Source organism: Danio rerio, chromosome 14 (genome assembly GCF_052040795.2).
Source record: "Danio rerio strain M-AB ecotype USA chromosome 14, GRCz13ab, whole genome shotgun sequence".
Classification (NCBI taxonomy): domain Eukaryota; kingdom Metazoa; phylum Chordata; class Actinopteri; order Cypriniformes; family Danionidae; genus Danio; species Danio rerio.
This window is the reverse complement of record NC_141034.1, coordinates 51,587,171-51,609,815: the sequence shown is the minus strand read 5'-3', so window position 1 is coordinate 51,609,815 and position 22,645 is coordinate 51,587,171. Positions and strand designations below refer to the sequence as shown.

The window sequence follows — 22,645 nt, the reverse complement described above, 5'->3', positions numbered from 1 at the left end:
ATGAGACTCTGATTGGTTTATTCTCCAAACACACCTATAACTCATTAAGAAAATAAACTCAACCCTTTTAGACCATGCGCCACAGCGTAAAGCGGATTTTCCCACCCTTAATTTAGCAAATATGGATTTTGACACACCCTGAATGCGTTTGCACCTTGCACTATTCGTTTTCTGACTGTCAAAATAGAGCCCTTTATGTTTACTATATTTATAAGGTTAAAAATAAAATACAAAATAATTTATTAAGATCAAGTACTTTCCTTAAATAGTCAAGCTTATTTATTATATAAAGAACTTTGGGAATTGTCTGGAATAACCACCTTTAAAATAAATAAATAATAATAATAATAAAAAAAAATATATATATAATATAATTGTGAAATATAGTTTGTAAAAAAATAGTCATACTTGCAATACATTTGCTGCTTCCCAAACTGTCAGACAAACTGTGCAATGCTTGTGTGTTAAGTTTTACTGGTAAATCCAAAGGGGATATGAATGTCAATAACACACTGAAACCTGAGTCTTTCCCTCCTGAGCGGTTACCAGTTAACAGCAGTCATTGGGGAATTACTGTTCAAGATGACGCAAGCATAACACTGACAGAAAGAACAACAAGAAAACACAAAAGCTCTCTGTGTTGCTGATCTGTTAATAATTCAGACAGAATTAATTGTTTTCAGGCGTGCTATTAAAATATTCCTTTTATGCACAAGTTTTGGTGTTAATTAATAGATCATCATTAAAATCTGACAGATGGCACTGCAAATATGCAGTGTTTTATAGATGATAGGGTTATGCAGTTTATTTTTATTTTCTCATTTCTTGTGTGGGAAGTAATTTCATGCATTATGTGTTGTTAATGATAATACAAATAAAATGTTGCACATCTTACTATCTTTTATTTTATAAATAAAAAATATTGTACTTTTTTACAACACAATCAAATAAAAATACTGATAAACTAATAAACCTCTCATTAACAAATATGCCTAAAATTGCCTTAATAATGCCTAAATAATAATAATAATAATATAATTATAATACATAAAATGACTAAATTAATAATAATAATAATAATAATAATAATAATAATAATAATAATAATAATAATAATAAAATGACTAAATTAATAATAATAGTAGCAATAATAATAATAATAATAATAAAAGACTAAATAATATCAATAATAATAATAAAATCAATAAATCAATAATAATAATAATAATAATAATAATAATAATAATAAAATGACTAAATAAATAAATAAATCAATAATAATAATAATAATAATAATAATAATAATAATAACAGTAATAAATTAAATGATTAAATTAATAATAATAATAATAATAATAATAATAATAATAATAATAATAATAATAATAATAATAGTAATAAATAAAATGATTAAATTAATAATAATAATAATAATAATAATAATAACAACAACAACAACAACAACAACAACAACCTAACTACCTAACCTACTAACTAACCAACTAAATAAATAAATAAATAAATAAATCGACAACAATAAAAACGTTAATAAATATTCTATTTTGGCATTTGGACATTTAAAAAAAATCATCAGGGTCAGCATAAGGTGACTTTATTATGTATAAACAGCTATGAAAATTAAGTGGAGCTCAATCTTAATGTGACCCGCTTAAACAAGTAGCAGATTACTGTTACCACTGTGGTTACAAATGTGCTTGAAGTGCATAGTTAACCCAGTGACTCTGCCATTCATTTCCTGAAGGTAACCTTGAACATCCCACTCGACTCAAGTGTTTGCTAATGCTCGCAACCCTCTTATGTAGGCACTTGTTTAATAAGGCCTCAAATCATTAATGAAAATGTCCTTCGATTGTCTTTCCTAACAAGTCAGAGTTGCCAGATTCTTAAAAAAAATAAATTCCTTATCTAAGCAGTGTAAGAAAAATCCATTACATCCAAATAACAAACCATCTCTAACCTCCGATTAGAGTGAATTTGATACCACAAACCAAAAGCAATTATATCTCTTATGATAGAGTAACATGCAATCTGCGGTATCTGATTCTGTATCCCATCTTTAGGTCTATTTACAGTATATACTCATGTAAATGTGTGCAAATACATTCAAGCTTGTCTGTATACATTTATTCAGTTTTTATTAAATGAATTGCATCTAAAATAAATAAATTAATTAATTAATCAATAATAAAGAAATAAATTAATTGATTATTAATGACAACAACAGCAACTACTACTATAATAATGTTAATAATAATAATAATAATAATAATAATAACAAAAACAACAACAACAATAGCAGCAGCAGCAGTAGTAGTAGTAGTAGTAAAATAATAATAATAATAATAATAACTTAAAATAAACAATTGCTCTCTAAAACATTATTATTATTATTATTATTATTAGTAGTAGTAGTAGTAGTAATGTTAATATTATTACTATTATTATTATTATTATTATTATTATTATTATTATTATTATTATTATTAATAATGTTGTTTATTCTGTTGATCTTTTAGTCTTTAAATAGTTATTTTTCTCAATAATAATATTAAAAGTTTGTAATAATGATAAAAGTTTGCTTTGACAGTGTGTGTACTGTTTATATATACACACACAGGCATGCATATATTTGAGAATTTTAATATATGTGTGATACAAATTAGATATAAATATAACTATCAATATAACAAATAGTTTTCTATGTATTTGTGCATATATATCAAACGTGTGTGTGTGTGTAACACACTCAAAACAAACTATTATTTTGAATGAGATTAATCATAGATTAATCATGATTATTTTTCCCAGCACTAGTTTTTATGTTAATTTAATTATTAAATAATATGCAAAATGCTTCTATGATTTATTTACAATGCAGTTTGTGATGTAATATTTTTTTTCTTTTAGAAACAATGAGACAATTGTACTGTTTGCTGAAAATGTGATTCTTATTGGATTTGCGTTTTAAATTTAAATAAAAGTTGAAGAATCATTTAAATAACCCCCCCTTAGATCTGCAAATTTAATTTAATTTAATTTAATTTAATTTAATTTAATTTAATTTAATTTAATTTAATTTAATTTAATTTAATTTAATTTAATTTAATTTTTAATTTAATTTAATTTAATTTAATTTAATTTAATTTAATTTAATTTAATTTAATTTAATTTAATTTAATATTTTATTTTATTTTAATATCATTATTAATATTTAAACAAAATTCTGCACACAGATAGCTAAAAATATCTGAAGATTCTGTCTGGCCCTGCCCTTTACATTTGTGCAAAGTGGTAATTTTTTACACATTATGTCATTCGAGTGGGTCATTTCAGTGTCATGACGCCATAGATTTTTTTGTTTGCCTGCTCAGGCAAATGAAATGTGTTTGAATCCGGGAGGGAGGAGGTGTGTGCAGGGTTGAGTCTGTTTTTTTCTGGCACGGGCACAGAGATATGCGGTGACCCCATTAGCTTTCCCTCAACTCGGCCTGCTTCAATCATCATGAGTAATTCAGCTTATAGTATGAAGCTTTGTCCTGCCAATCTCCTGTCAAAGCCAAAGGTTTATTTCATATTAGCCCCACCCCTCTACACAGATTAAACTCCGCCCAACATTTAGACCAATCAGATAAAAAAACAGATGTTTGAGTGACAGTCAGAGCACGTGTTGGATAATGCCAGGAAGGCGGGGTCTCATATGATCTTATTATAGCCATGATTTCATTGCTGTCATTCGGTTGCGTAATAACTGATGTACAATCGATTCCAGGAAGTTAATCTAATCACAGAGACACAAAAGTCTACAGAGCATCACAGCAGAATGAGTGAGCTATTGCTTTTTCCAAACACACAGTAAGTAATATCAGATTATGGGGTAGAAGTTTGGTATAAATATTATAAAACCAAGGGACATGCATATATATATATATATATATATATATATATATATATATATATATATATATATATATATATATATATATATATATATATATATATATATATACACAGATACAGTTGAAGTCAGAATTATTAGCCCCCTTTTGATTTTTTTTTTCTTTTTTTTTTAATATTTCCCAAATGATGTTTAACAGAGCAAGGAAATTTTCACAGTATGTCTGATAATATTTTTTCTTTTGGAGAAAGTCTTATTTGTTTTATTTCAGCTAGAATAAAAGCAGTTTTAAATTTTTTAAAAAACTATTTTGGGACAAAATTATTAGCCCTTTAAGCTATTTTTTTTTTCCGATATTCTACAGAACAAACCATCATTATACAATAACTTTCCTAATTACCCTAACCTGCCTAGTTCACCTTATTAACCTAGTTAAGCCTTTAAATGTCACTTTAAGCTGTATAGAAGTGTCTTGAAAAATATCAAGCAAAATATTATTTACTGTCATCATGGCAAAGATAAAATAAATCAGTTATTAGAAATAGGTTTCTAAAACTATTATGCTTAGAAATATGCTGAAACAATCTTCCCTCCATTAAACAGAAATTTGGAAAAAAATATACAGAGGCGCTATTAAGTCAGGGGGGCTAATAATTCTGACTTTAACTGTATACATGTATATATGTATGTGTGTGTGTGTACATATATATATATATATATATATATATATATATATATATATATATATATATATATATATATATATATATATATATATATATATATATATATATAAATAAATATATATATATATATATATATATATATATATATATATATATATATATATATATATATATATATATATATATATATATATATATATATATATATAAAAATATAAATATATATATATATATATATATATATATATATATATATATATATATATATATATATATATAATATATATATATATATATATATATATATATATATATATATATATATATATTTAACATAAATTGTACAAATACATAGATTGTACAAATTCAGTGGAGGAAATTCATTTATTCGTTTTCCTTAGCCTTAGTCACTATTTTAGAGGTCACCACAGCGGAATGAACCATCAACTATTCCAGCATATGTTTTATGCAGTTGATGCCCTTCCAGCTGCAACCCAGTACTGGGAAACACCCTTACAGACTAATTTACTTATGCACTACAGTCACTTCAGTTCATCCAATTAGTGTGCTGAACCGTGAGAACATGCAAACTCCACACAGAAATTCCAACTAACCCAGCCGGGACTCAAACCAGTGACCTTCTTGCTGTGAGGCGAAAGTGCTAACCCCTATATTATAGATTAGTGAGACACGTGCCACCTGGGGAAATAATTTTTATTTTATTTTTTTTCACAAAATTAATGCATTCAGAGAATATTTGCACACTACAAACACAAGTGTCCTTTCAATAAACTATTCTGCAATAACATTTGCATTCTCACACACACACAAAAAAAAAAGCAAATTCTTTCAAAAGCCCTGCGTTCGGTCACAAAAGTTTTGTGTTTTCCTGAGATACCCTGAATTCTGTTAAGAAACTTGTTTTCTCTTCCAAAAGCATTGTATTTCCCTGACTTTTCTTTCATTTTGTCACAAAACAATTGCATTCTTTCATGCTGCGTTCACACCAGACGCAGAAAAATCATCAAGTGCGAGTAATTTACATGTTAAGTCAATGCAGAGACGCGAATAGACACCGTGCATCACAATACACACGAATGAGGCGGCGCGAATGACTCCACTTGAAAAATCTGAACTTCAGCATTTTTTAACCATGAAAAGTTAAAAAGTGGCGTTTTTTTAAACATTTTTTAATAGTTTAAAGTACTGTGTTAGGGTTGTATATTACGCTACAAAAATCGTGTAATAAACTGCCTGTACATTTTCTGTTATTTTAAATCTCTATTCATTATTTCTTATCTATTATATTATTTTAATCCACGAAAATGTCAATAAAAGTCACTTTAAACTGAATTTCCGACATCAAAAGTCAGCAGCGCCGAGATCAACATCATAAAATACAATTCACAACCGTATTAAAACAGGAACATTTGTGAATCACAAAATACAGAAACTGTTAATTAACAGATATACTTTTTACAGTCTAGATATTTGAGTGACAAGAAGGCGGGATCTCTTATGATCTTATTATATAGCCATGATTTAATTCCTCTAGTTCAGTTGTATAATTGATGTCAAATTGATTCCGGGAAGTTAATCTATTCAGCGAGCTTCAAAAGTCTTCAGAGCGTCACTGCAGAATGAATGAGCTGTTGCTCTCGACGGCTGCTGGAATGTGACTTTAAGATATCCTGAAATGAATAACAGTTCAGGGCAATTATACTTCTTTCTCGGTACGCTGAATCAAGAAATAACCACTGCATACTTATTTCTTAAATAAGAACTGCAAGGTCAAAGGAAGAAAGACGTGAGAAAAATGTATGAGAGAAAAAAAAACAATTTAAAAGGTGACAGAGACACCATTCCTGTACACAGGCTATGAGTAATACACTGTAAGTGCATAATTGAAGGTGTTTATGTTCAGGTTATGAAAGTGCTGTATCTGGCACAGGAATGGGAAGAGGCTTGCGGCAAGTTTGCTCTTGGATAGATTTCGACAAATGGGTCTAAAATCCTTCGAAAACGGAAAGCTTGCCATTGTCTGCCTTATAGTAATCACTAGAATTTCCTCACCAATTATTCGTCAGATATAAATAATCACTGTGTATCCATATTATCCCGTTGATCTATTTATACTGGAACCAATTACTGGTATATTTGCTGCATTACTATACAACCAAATGTTGTCTATAGACACAATATGTTTCCATATACTCACTATAATTCCTTTCAAATGCAAAGCAGCAGTTTGGTACAGTTGAAGACACATTTTGTTAAAGGCAAAGTTATTATTTTACTTTAAGTGCAATTTAAAATCTTAACTAGCTTGTTAACACTTAAATAAAGATTTTTTTTTTTTGCTGCTTCTTCATACTAAATTAACATTAACCCCATAACTGTCACCAACTTTTTGAACATAGACATGAAAAACCTACGTTTAACTTAAATGAATGTAAAGATTTAAACCTGGTCACTTTTTAACGACATTAGATGTCAGATTGAAGCGAAAACAGTTAAATAAAACTTTTCAGCTTTTGGCCACAGTAGCAAACATGACCACCAGAAGACATTCAGTTAACATTAATGACCACACAAGGTCGCCCCCTATGTTTTGAGGAATATTACCTGTATTTGTTGACAATATTTGTAAAGTAAACATACAATTCTAAAGTAGTATTAGAAGTTTGGTGGTGTTTGATTTGAATTTAGCCTCTAAAAAACATCTAAACAAAATTTTACATGTGGATTGCTGTAGCAGAGTATGCTTTACAACTCTGATAGGTATCCTTGTTGCATATTAATAACTGTTGCTCAGTAATATCTATCAGAAATCCCTCACCATATATAATAAATCTAAATTTTCAGCCTTTATATTATATACAGTTAAATAGCATTGCTTTAGATTTAGACTACAATATTACGGTTTAAAAATGTAACCGTAAAAGGTCCTACAGGTTCACTGTAAAAAAATAAATCCGTAAAATTTACGGTAAAAAAACGGCAGCTGTGGTTGCCAGTACTTTACCGTTAAAAACACGGTACAAACTCTAAAAGTGATTTTTCATTTTTACGGTAAATTACCGTATTTTATTAATTTATCGAGGTAATATGTCTGTATTTTGAATGATTAACATCTACACATCTTTTGTTACACAGTTAGACAAGTTAGCACACCCACATGCAGGTGGTGATGAGGAAGTTACATAATGAGCCAATGCTCATCACAATCAACTTTTCCCACAAGCAGAAAAGAGTATCAGCTTATAGAAGGTGCTCAGTGTCATTCACACAGCTACTAAACACCAGTATGGTAACACGCATAAAATTAAAGTCATGAAATAAACATTGTTTATCAACATTAGATGTAACATAAATCTCTAATGTTCATAACTGATGAGGAAACAACTAAAAAGATCCATATTAATGTCAACCAAATGCATAAAAAGTGATGTTCCATACAGGGAATTCTGGGAAAGTGAATTTACGGTTATTCGGCGTATATATTAAGGAAACATACCGTTAACCAGGTTACGGAATTGCACTGTAGCATTTTTACAGTTTTTTACCGTTGAAATCACGGCCATTTTTTACAGTGTTGTAGGGTGACATCAAATGTGTTTTAATTTATTACTCTTCCAACATAACATAACCCAACATAAAATTGTGGTAAAATATGCATTCAAAAGTCTCAGACCATTCCAAAAATATATAGTTTGTAATGATTAGTCAGTGTTGGTGGGATGATGACAGTTAAGGTTAAAAAACACATCTTGAGACTCACACTCTTGAGATTTTTTGGGACAGCTTCATTGTTTACGTTCAATTCACTTATATTTGTAAAAATAGTTAAGTTCACCTAATCGATTTGTGTTGGGACAACAGGAAGGAAATGTGTGGCACCCAGCATACAGTGTAGGCAAGTCAATAAATAGTAGTGGCTTGTACGGTATCCAATCAAAAGATTATAATATATATATTGGCCACTTTATTAGGTACACCTTACTGATATCGGGTTGGACCTCATTTTGCATTCAGAACTGCCTTAATCCTTCATGGCATGGATTCAACAAGGTACTGGAAATATTCCTTAGAGATTTTGATCCATATTGACATGATAGCATCACGCAGTTGCTGCAGATTTGTCGGCTGCACATACATAATGCAAATCTACTGTTCTACCACATCCCAAAGTTGCTCTATTGGATTAAGGTCTGGTGACTGGAAGCCAATTGAGTACAGTGAGCTCATTATAATGTTCAAGAAACCAGTCTGAGATGATTCACGCTTTATGACATGGCGTGTTATCCTGCTGGAAGTAGTTATCAGAAAATGGGTACACCGTGGTCATAAAGGGATGGACATGGTCAGCAACAATACTCAGGTAGGCTGTGGTGTAGACACGATGCTCAATTGGTATTATTAGGCCCAAATAGTGTCAAGATAATATCCCCCACACCATTACACCACCACCAATATCAACCTGAGCCATTGAAACAAGGCAGGATAAATACATGGATCATGTTGTTGACTTTGTTGTTGTTTTCTTTTGAGTCTTCTGCTGCTGTAACCCATCCACCACCTTGTTTGTAACGAGTGGTTATTTGAGTTACTGTTACAGCTTGAACCAGTCTGGCCGTTCTCCTCTGGCCTCTGGCATTTGTGCCCACAGAACTGCCGCTCACTGGATATTTTCCTACCATTTTCTGTAAACCCTAGAGATGGTTGCGCTTGAAAATCCCTGTAGATCAGCAGTTTCTGAAATACTCAGACCAGCCCGTCTGGCACCAACAACCATGCCACATTCAAAGTCACCTAAATCCCCTTTCTTCCCCATTCTGATGCTCAGTTTGAACTGCAGCAGATCGTCTTGATCATGTCTACATGCCTAAATGCATTGAGTTGCTGCCATGTGATGGACAATTAGAAATTTGCATTAACGAGCAGATAGACAGGTGTACCTAATAAAGTGGCTGGGGAGTGTCTATTAGGGCACATTGTCAAAATATTAATATAATAATATATGCTATATCCATATAGCAGGGAAGTACAATGAATTCATTTTATGTGCTAAGCGTTTATGTTCTGTGCAGTACAGAGGTTGTTTATCCAAATCTGATCAATCAGATGGCACCGTTACTATCTCCATTCCCGCCTCTCCATTAAGTGCTGTTAGCTTAACCTAGAGCTGAAAATAAATACAAATGCTGGAAGACAGGAAAGAGGAAAATGACTACAGCCAATCAGAATCAAAGTCTAAATGTATAAAGTAGTTAAACGTCTAAATGTATAACTTGTGATTTTTTTTAGTATGATCATAACATATATTTTATTTGCTGATAAAATAGTCTTTTGCAAGTTATATTGTAAAAAAAAAAAAAAACATGTAAATATTTAGAAAACAAAAATAGGCTACAGCTAATCATTTTGCTTTCAAATATATGTGATATCAATATTTCAATATTACATACACAATATAAAAAAATATATATATATATATATATATATATATATATATATATATATATATATATATATATATATATATATATATATATATATATATTTATATATATATATATATATATATATATATATATATATATATATATATATATATATATATATATATATATACACACATTTATTTATTAATTTTATTTTCAGCTAGTCCCTTTATTAATCAAGGGTCGCCACAGCAGAATGAACTGCCAACTTGCAGCGTATGTTTTACACAGCGGATGCGCTTCAAGCTGCATTCCATCACTGGGAAACACCCATACACACACACACACACCAGCCAATTTAGCTTGCCCAATTCACCTATAGTGCATGCTTTTGGACAGTGGGGGAAGCTGGAGCACCCAGAGGAAACCCACACCAACATGGAGAGAACATGCAAACTCCAAACAAAAATGCCTGATAAATGTTAGATTATTATTATTATTATTATTATTATTATTATTATTATTATTATTATTATTATTAAATGTTGCATTCTCTCACAAAATAATTGTATTCACCCAAAAACCTTTTACACTTCCACAACCACAACTACTTTAACGAAGCTATTGCATTCTCCTGAAAAATATATATAATTTGCATTCTTTAGCAAAAGTAATGCATTCTCTTTCAAAGGTTCTGCTTTTCCCTCCAAAAACCCTCTGTTCTGTCACAAAATATCAGCAGTCTTGCACAGTTATTACATTTTCCCAAGAATATGCATTATTTTGCACAAAAAAAGCTTTATTTTAAAGAAACAATTGCATTCCCTTAAGAAACTTTGTATTGTAAATGATTTGTATTCAAGAGTATTGTTCGCTCACAAAAGTTTAGCATTTTATTAGAAACAGTGTGTTCATTCTCAAAACATTTTGAAATCTTTTACAAAACTACCATTTTCCTATGAAACCTTTCATTCTCTCACAAACGTTTTCTTAGGAAAAGCGCCAGGTCTTACTGCAGCCCTAAATATTTCACATCAACTTTAGTTACATAAAAATAGCAAATGGAAATAATTGTGTAATCTTTTAAATCAGGATGACTTGAGTAAAATATGACCAACTTTAGCTCCTGGTTTAATATTTTGTTCCACTTTTGCGTTTATTTTTCATCCAGTGGTACAGTTATACATCTTCCTTAGTAGCAAAATGACAGCTAACATTAACATTTCCCATTTGTCTCTTTAACGGTGGAATATGGCATCCTTTAACCTTTAGAAATAGACTCGCTGAGAGACTGCTGTACCCCAGCTGCTCTGAATGGATGAATCCTTTAACTCAGTCCGACAAATTATTCAGCCACGTACATTTTCTAGGAATATTGAGACTTTGCTGAGGCACTGTGACATAAGAAAGGTATGAAATATCCTTAAGAAAAGAGTTAAGAAAAGTTTAGTAAAGACAGTTTAAAAAATGTTTAACCCAGAATCAGATGTGCAATATCCAGTGTGTGATGTCTGACTATACTGAATGTTTTGTAAGTATTGTTATTTTTTCTCTCTTTCTCTCTCTTGTTCCGGCAGGATGGGATCTCAGAGAGTTTACGGATGAAAGGTATGTACATTTTCTGTTTTTCTGTCCTTCCCTTTTAACCTTTAAAAGGAGCTTTGTTGAAGGTTGTTTTTTGCACTGGCTCAAATAAAATAATGCATTATCAATTTTAATCTCACATTAGTGAGTTTGTATTTATTTAGATTAGCAATTTTGAGAAAAAAAAAAACATTGGATTTGTGACATGAATTAAAAATTGTAAGATACAAAAGTAAAAAGTTAATATTAATGTAATTAATATTAATGTGTTAAAATTAATTAATGTCCGGCAGTGTCATGTTCACATCTTATAATATGCATTTATAATTTGAGTTTGTTTTACAATTCTTACAATTGTAAATTAAAAAAATGAAACTTTGTGTCATAATCTGAGTTTATATTACACAAGTCTAAATTTGGATTGATATTCTGAATTTAAATCCCACAATTCTGAGTTCATATCTTGGGGTTTTCACTGTTTCTGCTATTTTAAAAATTAATCTCTCATTCTCACTTTACTTTCGCAATTCTGAGTTTGTACAGTATGTCACAGTTCTCACTTTTTGATATTGTAAATGTATCTCTCACAAATAATAGTTTTTGCCATTTTGCTCTTTTTTTTTGCAGTTATCACATTAAGAACTATTTCACTCACATTTATCACTTTTTAGCAACTTATATTGCAATTCTATGTTACTCTCACAAACTAAACAATTTCACAAGCTCACACTTTTACTTGCAATTCTAAATTCATATTGTGCAATTCTCTCTGTTTTTGCTATTCCATCTCACAATTCACTTTTTTAGCAATTCCGAGTTTATTATTCCGAGTTATTATTATATATTTTTTAATTTATCATTTATTTTGAATGCATCATTTGTTTTTTATAGTTTAAATATACAATTAAGTGGTATAATTATTTTATTTTATTGTGTATTGTATTATATTTAATTTTATTCAAATGTGTATATTTTACTGAATGCAATATTTTTCTTTTTAATTTATCATTTCATTTTGAATGTATAATTTATTTTATATAATTTATTTATGTAATCATTTTGTATAATTATTTTTATTTTCAAATATATTATATTATTTATTTTATTATATTTTTATTTTGTTTTATATTTTGTATTTTATTATATATATTTTTATTTTATTAAATTTATTAAATTTATTATTAAAATTATTTTAAAATATTTTATTCAAAATATATATTATTTATTTTATTTTATTTTTTATTTATTATTTAATTTTAAATATATATTTTATGTATATATAATATATTTTAATTTTTTTATAAAAAAAAAAAACGTGTTTAAATGCTTAAGACAAAAATGTATTTGGAAAAAAAATGAAGGAAATCTTTGGCATAAGTGTACATGAAAACAATTTAGTACATTTATTTTTTTATTTTTATTGGCAATGGACTGTATATATGCTATATGTGTTGTTATTATATTATACTGGCCTTTTGTGCAGATTTGAGAGGACTGTGGACATTTTGAACTATAGAGTTTATTTATGAATCCAGTCACACTTTATTTTAACATACAGTACAATTCACATTAACAAACCATTTACTAATTTAAGCCCAACAAACTAACAATTACCTGCTAATGAACAGTTGTAAGGTAGTAATTGGCTTTAGGTATTGGGTAGAATTGGGTAGGAGATATATAAATATAAATATAAAATCATACTTTATATAAGTGCTAATACACAGTTAACATCATAATAATAGGCAGGTGATAAACCAGTAAAAATGGTGTGAATTGTTACTAAAACTAAAGTTTTACCATTGATCCATGCCAAGTTCCTTACTGAATAATCTTAGTCTCTATTAAATACAATGCAATCTAGTGTATTTTTATCTTCTCAGACAGCCATCAGTATATGACAGCAGTGTTTGGACTAAAAGCATGTTTGTTTTGCACACAGCAGTATTGTGTGCTCAAGCAGGCAGTATAAAACCACATTAATTATCATGCTAGCAAACAGTCTGCAGTTCGAGCTGTAAATCATGCGTTGGCCATTGCCCAGCAGTCATCAGTAATTAAGACGGCACAAGAGTTAGTCAGAGGATGCCAAGATCCTACAGAGATGTGAAAAGAGATGTCATTTCTCTCCTCCGTCTCAGTGTGAGGTGACGTCCAGCATAAATCTGATCTCAGGTCAGCTCAAAAGGGCTTGTGCTAGGGTAATATACCGGTAATATAATCAGACTTTAATAGAGAAGAGGACTGTATTACTGCCGAAGGTCAACGCTGAGTTGGCATTGTGATAAAAGACAGGGTCTTCAGCTATTCTGTCTTTGTCTTTTGTGTTTGAGGCTATGTGAAATCAACACAGACATCAGATTGACTTTCTTAATGCACATTTTTGCATTATCGTTGATAGTTTTACATTAAGTTTCCTTTTCTTCTAAAATAACTGAGCGGTTATTCTCAGGCTTTTGATAATGCACAGATTAAAAGATGATCAGTCATTGTTTTAGTTGTCAATTGACACTGCATGCCTCAAATCTGTTCGTATAACTGAAGTAAACTGGCAAATTGAACTGATTATAATTTAAAACACAGTGCTATAATTTGTTGCATTTTATTTTATTTTGCATTTATTTTAGTTATTTATTTATGTATTTATTTTATTTATTGTTTGTTTATATTAATTTATTTATGTATTTATTATAATTTATTTCATTATTTCATTATTTTTATTTCAATGTATTTTTTTTATTTACGCATTTATTTTATGTAATTATTTTTATTAAATTTTTTATTAGGTATTTATTTTATTTGTTTTTTATTTATATTAATAATATATTTATACATTTATTAAGTTTTATTTTATTTCATTTAATTTTTATTTCAGCATATTTATTTATTTATTTATTTATTTATTCATGCATTTATTTTGTTTTTATTATGTATTTATTTATGCACATATTTATTTTATTTTATTTTCCATGTATTTAATTACTTATTTATGTGTTTATTTTATTCTATTAAGTATATATTAATGCATTTATTTATGAGTTTGTGTTATTTATAATTTTCCTAAATGTATTTATTTATTTATTTATTTATTTATTTATTTATTTATTTATTTATTAATGATTTTATTTTATTATGTATATATTTATTTATGCAGTTTTTAGGTCTTTATTTTATGTATTTTTATTTATATTTATTTTTGCATTCATTTTTTTTAAATTTCTTATTTTATTTATTTATTTATTTATTTATTTATTTATTCATTTATTCATGGATTTATTGTATTATGTATTTATTTAAACATTTATTTATGTATTTTTTATTTTAATGTATTTAATAATTAATCTATTTAAGCATTTATATTGTTATTTTTTTATTTATGCATTTATTTTATTTGAGTTTTTGTTTTGTTTTACTTTTATTTTTATTTATTTATTTTTTATTTATGCATTTATTTGGATATTTTTTTCATTTTGTTTTTATTTTGATTTATTTATTTATGCCTTTATTTTATTATGTATTCATGGATTTATTTTTATTTTTTTTTATTTAGATATTTATGAGCTGTCTTAGTTGCTGTCTGTAACAGAAGCACTTAATGTTATTGCCTTAAAATATATATACAAAATACAGATATATGCATTTTTTTTTAAGTTTTAATTTTCATCTATAATAAATGAACATTTTAAACAGGCATAGAAGGAAATTTGTACTTTATATATTTCTATGCATTATAATATTTCCTTCTCACTTTATTGTATACTTATTTATATTGTTACCATTTATTTATTTATTTGAATATTTTTACCATGTATTTTATTTTTAGATATTTATTTTAAGTTGTGTCCTTTTTTAAAAACATTTTCTCATGAATCTTGGTTTATTTTATTTATATATTTATATATTTGTTTATTTATTTTTGGCAGTGCAGCTTATTTTCTGCAAAATTCAGTACACTAAACAAAGGTAATTGCAGTGCTCTTTGAAACTTTAGCATTTTCAAACCTTAAGCAAATGCATGAGGTAGTCTTCTGTTTTTCATATTACCTGAATAAGAAAACGCTTGAAGGGCTCCACTCCACTTAAGATGCAGTCTGGAAGATTATACATTTGAAGGGCTGTTCCAATTATTTATTAATCTTTTTAATTATTCAGTCTAATTACTCCACATTTAAGTGGATTAAATTCTGACTTAGGTGTATTACCTTAATGGAGGTTTTGGAAGATTCCTCCTGCGTCCGCCTGGAAAGGCTCTTGATGAAGCTGATTCATTTCTTTTGATGAAGCTCATCCATTTAAACATTATTTCACTTTTTGAAGTACAGCGCATTAAGCTAGCCAATGCATTCAGTACAGTCAATGCAAAGCGCTTAATCTGTGACACTGAAAATGTTGGCTGATTTGTGAACTGGATGTGCAGACAGCAGTACATGAAATGTAGCAGGAAAGAGTGTGAAGCCAGCTGAAACTGGCTGTCAGAGTTTTGGAAAAGAGAAAAGCTAAGACAGCATGCAGAAGCGGATAGCAGAATGCCCTGTAATTGGAGTCTTAAATGAAGTGGCTGGCATATTCACAGTTGCACTACACAAGTCGAACACAAAACATCTCACAAACTGAGGGCCAAATCACATGTTTCTTTTTTTTTTGGACTGAAGAATAGCTTTTTGTGTAATAGTATGAAAATTGGAAGTAATGTATTCGGACCACCAGCCACTCAAGACTATTACTCATAGCATGCAGGCAAGCTCTGTACTTCTTACACAAAAGCTTTCAAAGACAAAGACCTTATATTTTTTTTGGAATACGAACATGACAGGCTTTGCTAGTAGAGCTCTTAGCATGCTCAAATTCAGTTTAAGTCAAAATTATGAGCTCTCCCGTGACTTTTTTTATTTATATATTTTTTTTATTTTCCAAATGATATTTAATAGAGAAAAGGATTTCTCACAGTTTTTCCTATAATATGTTTTCTTCTAAACTTTTCTTATTTGTTTTATTTGGGCTAGAATAAAAGCAGTTTAACATTTTAAAGTCAATATTATTAGCAATACAGATGTACATTTATTGGTAAACAATGACCTGCCTAATTAATCTAATTAATCTTGTTGATGAATGAATGAATGATAATTTCTCGCAAACCGGTCATTAAATACATTGCACACCCCTCTCCCCTGCATCCCTCCTAGCTCTTCAGGTAGCCTATGTCGCGCGCAACTCACCCCCATGTCCTTCAGGTACGTCTCTCGCGCACACGCCCCTACTCAGATACGTCGCTCACTCCACCCCTGACACCCATCAACAGGCCTGACACAGACACACACACACACAGAGACACACACACAACGCGCTGCAGACATTTTGGCCCCAATGGCCTTCCATACTGGAGCGACTCCCCTCAGATTCAACACGCATAATCGCGTTCATCAAATTTGCTTAAACTAAACGTCCTAAAGTATTACTGTATTTCACAAGGATTCTGACACAACAACGTGAAGCATACGCTTTCGTTGCGTTTAATGAGGAAACACGCTAAACTTGGAGGTCTTATGCTGAAAGGCAGAGTAATGCCGTCTTTGACAGCTCGCTATTTCGCCAGAGACTTTCTGAGTACAAGTACATAAGACACCAATACTCCGATTTTAAAATGATTAAGATTATACTCTTATTAAAAGTCTACCGTGTAGCCTAAGCAGCAATTTTATTACCTTAAAGCAACACCGAGTCACGAAATGCGGAGGATTTTCTTTCTATTCGCCATGCGGTATCAACTTACAACAGAAAGTTAAAAATGAAACACTCGAAATTGCATGAAACTCTGGATAACCTGTGATGCAACTAATTGTTTTATACTGGAACTTGCCTTCAAAAAGTGCTTCCTTGGTCTTATTTACATTTATTGCATGTTGAACACACTTCCACCACAACAGAAAAAAAAAAAAACTGCAACTAATTGCGTAAATTTTTTTTTAACGCGTTAATTATTTAAAATTAATCGCATGCGTTAACGCACTAATTCAGACAGCGCTAATATATATATATATATATATATATATATATATATATATATATATATATATATATATATATATATATTTTATATACATGGCCGCTGCAGAAATTCTGCGGGTCGAGTGAGTTGGGTAATAAAAAATACATTATGATAAATTGTGGATAGGTCACGGGTGGATATAGCAGGACATGGCAGTGTACTCAGAACGATGTCAGATTGACGTTGTACCCTTATATTATGGGGATGTTGCATTTTGTTTTGAAATGAAAATTGGGTTGACATCAGAACCCAATTTTCATTCCCAATGTCCAACATTCAACCAAATGTCAGCGTCTTATGATGTTACAGCTTGACGTTGTGGGGACGTTGCCACTATGAGGTCTATCAGATGTTGGATTTTGGTTGCCATACCTGATGAGTAAATGTCAGTATTTGGCATCAATATGACGTTGGTTTGAGATGTTGGGTTGATGTTGGATTTTGGTCACTTTCTAACACAAGCTAAAATCAACCAAATATCAACGTCATTTGACGTCATTATGGGAGATCAAAATAACGTTGTCCTTAGACACTGACTAAACATTGAATTTTGGTCACATGACATCACAACCTAAATCTAACCTTAATTTAACGTCTTATGACGTTGTACGTCTGCTGGGCAATAACTCAATGCACTACAGAATGTTACGTTTACACACACACACGCACAAATGACATATAAGTGCATCAGCTTTTAACAGCGTAATACTCACTACTCTTGAGTACTTTTTAAAGGTCTACTTTATACTGACACTTTGAGTAGTATTTAGATAATTTTACCCGCACTACATGCACTACATTTTTACTCAAGTAATAGTACTTTAACTTAAGTATGATTTTTCAGTACTCTTTCCACCACTGCGTCCAAACATTAGAAATAAAGAAAACAAAACAACCTAATGTAATGGCTCACCTTCTACCCTAACTACCCAAAAGATAACACATGCAACAATGTGAATAGTATATTTTACCTACATTATGACAGAAAAACCAAAAATACAGCAGGTAGAGCTCGCCCCTAACCTAGTTCGTCTAAAATAGTGATATTCAAAGCCCATGTGTGCACAATATATGACATTCTTACATGTTCCACTCTCCAACCTAAGATATGCTTAAAACTGACTGTGGACAAATGGAGAGTAGACAGCAAAACCAGACATATACCAAAATGTAACACACTGACTGAACGGACACACAACACAACACAGCGATTTAAAGTGTACCGGGTAGCATCCTGTCATCACTTTTATGTCAGTGGCTGAATTGGAGACAGAATGATTATGTCAAGGGGGACACTGCAAACAGCTGAGCAGCATCAGCCAATAAGAAGCAACTGTAGAGATGAAAGCGGTAGAAGAGAGAGAGACTCACAAAAGGAAAAAATAATCATGATCACAAAACAACACAGGGGTGTAACAAACCTAGTTAAGCCTTTAAATGACAATTTAAGCTGAATACTAGTGTCTTAAAAAATATCTACTAAAATTTTATGTGCTGTCATCATGGCAAAGACAAAATAAACCAAATATTAGAAGATAGTTATTATAACTATTATGTTTACAAAAATCTTTTCTCCATTAAACACACACAAAATAATAAAAAAACAGGGGGGCTAATAATTCAGGAGGGCTAATAATTCAGACTTCAACCGTATAGCGCAAAAGCGAGGTCTGTTCCCCGGATCTTTTTTGATATTGTCTCAAGTTTGTCATTACGATATGGATGTAATAATGCGTGCTCAGGGACTCCTCCTTGGCCTGCAGTTGATGAATTATTGTGATATGCTAAAGGCTTTGGCTTTAAATTGTATGTTAATCCTGAAATCTCTTCAGCTTCGCTGGGATTCGTTTCCACTTTTTGAAATAGAACCTTGCATGTCTGGAGAGAATAGAGATTGCTGATAGACATATCGCTATCTTACTTGACATAATTATTTTTGGGCAATCATTCATCTGTCTACTGAACACCACTTGTGTTCTTGTTCCTACAGTCACTAAATGTTATGGAGATAATGTGTGCCACTTTATATTAAGTGTCCTTAACTACTATGTACTTACATCAAAATATAAATACAATGTACTTAATGTTCATAATGTGTTGCTAAACACTCTGCTGGAAAAATACTATGGATTACTATAGCGCGACAGCATTTGTTTTCAAAATGAGTTGGAAAGTGCACCTTCCTAACTTCATGAAGGTATGTCTTTCGTGTATTCTTGGAGATTTCGCTGTTATTTCTGACCACAGTTTACATGTTGCGCGCATCTCACGTGGACAATTATAATAACAAAGCCTCATGGGCATGGCCGCATTAAAAATAATGAGCTCAGACTGAGAAACTAGACATCGTGTTGGTTTCATACTGATTACTTAAATAAACAATATGTGTTTTCAACATGCAGTCACTGCATTAAAAAGTAGACTCTTCAAGCTTTCTATAGATACATGTCTCATGTATGTGTGTTTTGTTTTCGCGTAGTTTCAATTAATTTAGTGACACATTTCTAAAAACAGTTCGCAGAGTTACAAAATGTAGAATGCGTACACTGTTTATTTTCCTTATTTTGCACAAGCACACACTTTTTTTTTTAATGTTGTGAGTGTACACAAAAAAATTTGACACCTAACAGATTTGATTGCAGTATACCAGTGGTGTACTCCAAAAAAAATGGTGCTATTACCCACCCAACCCAAATTTTAAAAGTGGGCAAAGAAACAACGAAAGTCAATGTTTCTTTGATTCATTAGCAATATATATTTATTTAACATAAGTTGACTGTAACTATTGACTTCCACAGAAGGAAAAACAAAGTCTATGGAAGTCAATGGTTACAAGTTTCCAGCTTTAACTGAATAAAAAAAGACAAACCGGTTTGGAACAAGTAAAGGTTGAGTAAATGATGACACTTTTCATATTTTTAGGTGAACTATCCATTTTAAAAGGAAAAATATTTCAACAAATTTGTTCATTATAAAGTGGGATGCTAAAAGTCCTATCCTATTTAAGGATTTATGCTTAGCTACACTGTAAAACCCAAAACGTTAAGGTAACTCAAACCATTTGAGGAAACCAATTGCAACAAAAGATTTAAGTTTAAAAACTTATCCTAACAAGTATTGTGAACTTAATCCATTTGAGTAAATGAAGCAATTTGAGCACAGTAAACCCCAATAAATAAAGAGAACTTGAACCAACTTGAGTACTGTAAAACTCAATAAGTTAAGGCAACTCGAACCGTTTGAGGAAACCAATTGCTACAAACCATTTGAGTTAAACTAATCTATAGGGGTACTGTGAACTTACTCCATTTAAGTTGAAGTAACGAGGTATTTCTATAGCACACTAAGTTTAAAACTCTTTTCAAATGAGTAGAATTAACTTTTAGTCAATTTTGAGTTAACTACACTCATTTCATTTGATAAAGGCCCCGTTTACACTAGTGCGTTTTAGTTTGAAAACACATAAGTTTTGCTACGGTTACGCCATCCGTCCACACTACGCCGGAGTTCTCGAGCGCCGAAAACGGAGCTTTTTGAAAACGCTGGAGAGGCCATTTTCATTCTAAAACGCTGCTGCTCCGTCTCAGTGTGGATGGGGAAAGACGGAGACATCTGAAAACGGAGGCGGGGCTGCAAACGTTCGCCTATCTGATTGGAGCTTTTCCTCAATATTAAGTAGCCCACACACAGATCAGTCTCGCATTCTCTTCTTGTAAGTTAAGACTTCGCAAGTTTGATCAAGGCTGCAGTCTCACCCTTCTCAGTTTGATATGGAAAACATACCGAGGACACGGGTAAATCTTCAAAGGGAACAGTGTACTTTATAACTTCATTCACATCACCTTGGCTACGTTGTTTCATTTTCTTAACAATAAAATGTAAACATGATTTAAGGAACTGCCTATTTTCTTTTTAATATTAGCAACTTAACAGACAGCAGACATGTTGAGGCGTCGTGCTGCATATATGAGCGTCATCTTCACTGTGTGGATATTTATAACAAAACGGAGCCTATAACAACTGCCTCCTTTCAATTTCAGTGAAAATACGAAACGCACCCTCTCTTTTGCTGGATATCAGTTTTAATAATCGATAATTATAAAAGTATAACATACAATAAGTTTATACATTGTAGGAAATAAAGGCAAGCGATCAGTCAATGTACCTGGATTAATCATTAAATTATCTTTGCGCTTAACCAAACATGTTACCCGTGAACAAGTAACTTAATAGATTCCAATGACCAAAGTCAGGGAATTGGCCTATGTCGTTAGATAAAGACAACAACATGAATGAAATATCACGTTTAGCAAATATAGTGAGATTAGATCCAGCGGGAGATGCTTGATGAGCAGTCCGACAAGCAGAGCTCTCATCTGGGTAGAAATGCTGGAGCGCTTGCCCGAGAGTGTGTGTGTGGTCACGTGATGTGCGTTTTCAGCGTTTTGGTGTGGACGGAGAGCTGTTCAGAAACGCTGGGTAAAACGCGAGTGTGGACGCGGATTGTTTTCATTCTACAACGCCGTTTTAAAACTAAAACGCACTAGTGTAAACGGGGCCAAAGTTGACTGTAGAGTTAACAGTGTAAGCGTGCCCCCAGCAGACTCCGTGATTGGCTTTAAAGAAGACTGAGGTGATAATATACAGCTCATGAGGTAATCGCAGAACTTTTAGGGGGGCTGAATAGAAATATAGGAGGGCCAAAGTTATGCCTGTGCTGTATAATTGTACCTGAATGTTTCAGCAAGACACCATTCAGTTGACTTGTTGTCGTCTTCGAAAAACTTTCACAAATTTATTTCACAGCTGCTGTTGTCGTCAGGGGGCAGGGAAAGCACCAATTGCAATGAATTAACCTAAAATAAAAAACATTTGGTATACAGTTAAAGGGGATGCAAATACACTTAAATTAGAGAAGTTTAATCAGCAAAACAAGTGAGTATACTGAAGGTATACGCAATTATAGATC

The 22,645-nt window shown here is 30.9% G+C and overlaps 1 protein-coding gene across 5 annotated transcripts in view; it reads left to right on the top strand.

The window, feature by feature from the left end:
- Positions 1 to 22,645, top strand: part of fstl5 (follistatin-like 5) — a 390,165-nt gene that overhangs the window by 141,653 nt on the left and 225,867 nt on the right. For all 5 annotated transcript variants that reach the window (XR_015506865.1, XM_087280661.2, XM_087280663.1 and 2 more), the window contains 1 exon segment: positions 11,624 to 11,654. Coding sequence is in view for 2 of the 5 variants with exons in the window: in XM_087280661.2 (XP_087136787.1) it covers positions 11,624 to 11,654 (31 nt within the window). In the remaining 3 variants the exon portion in view is untranslated.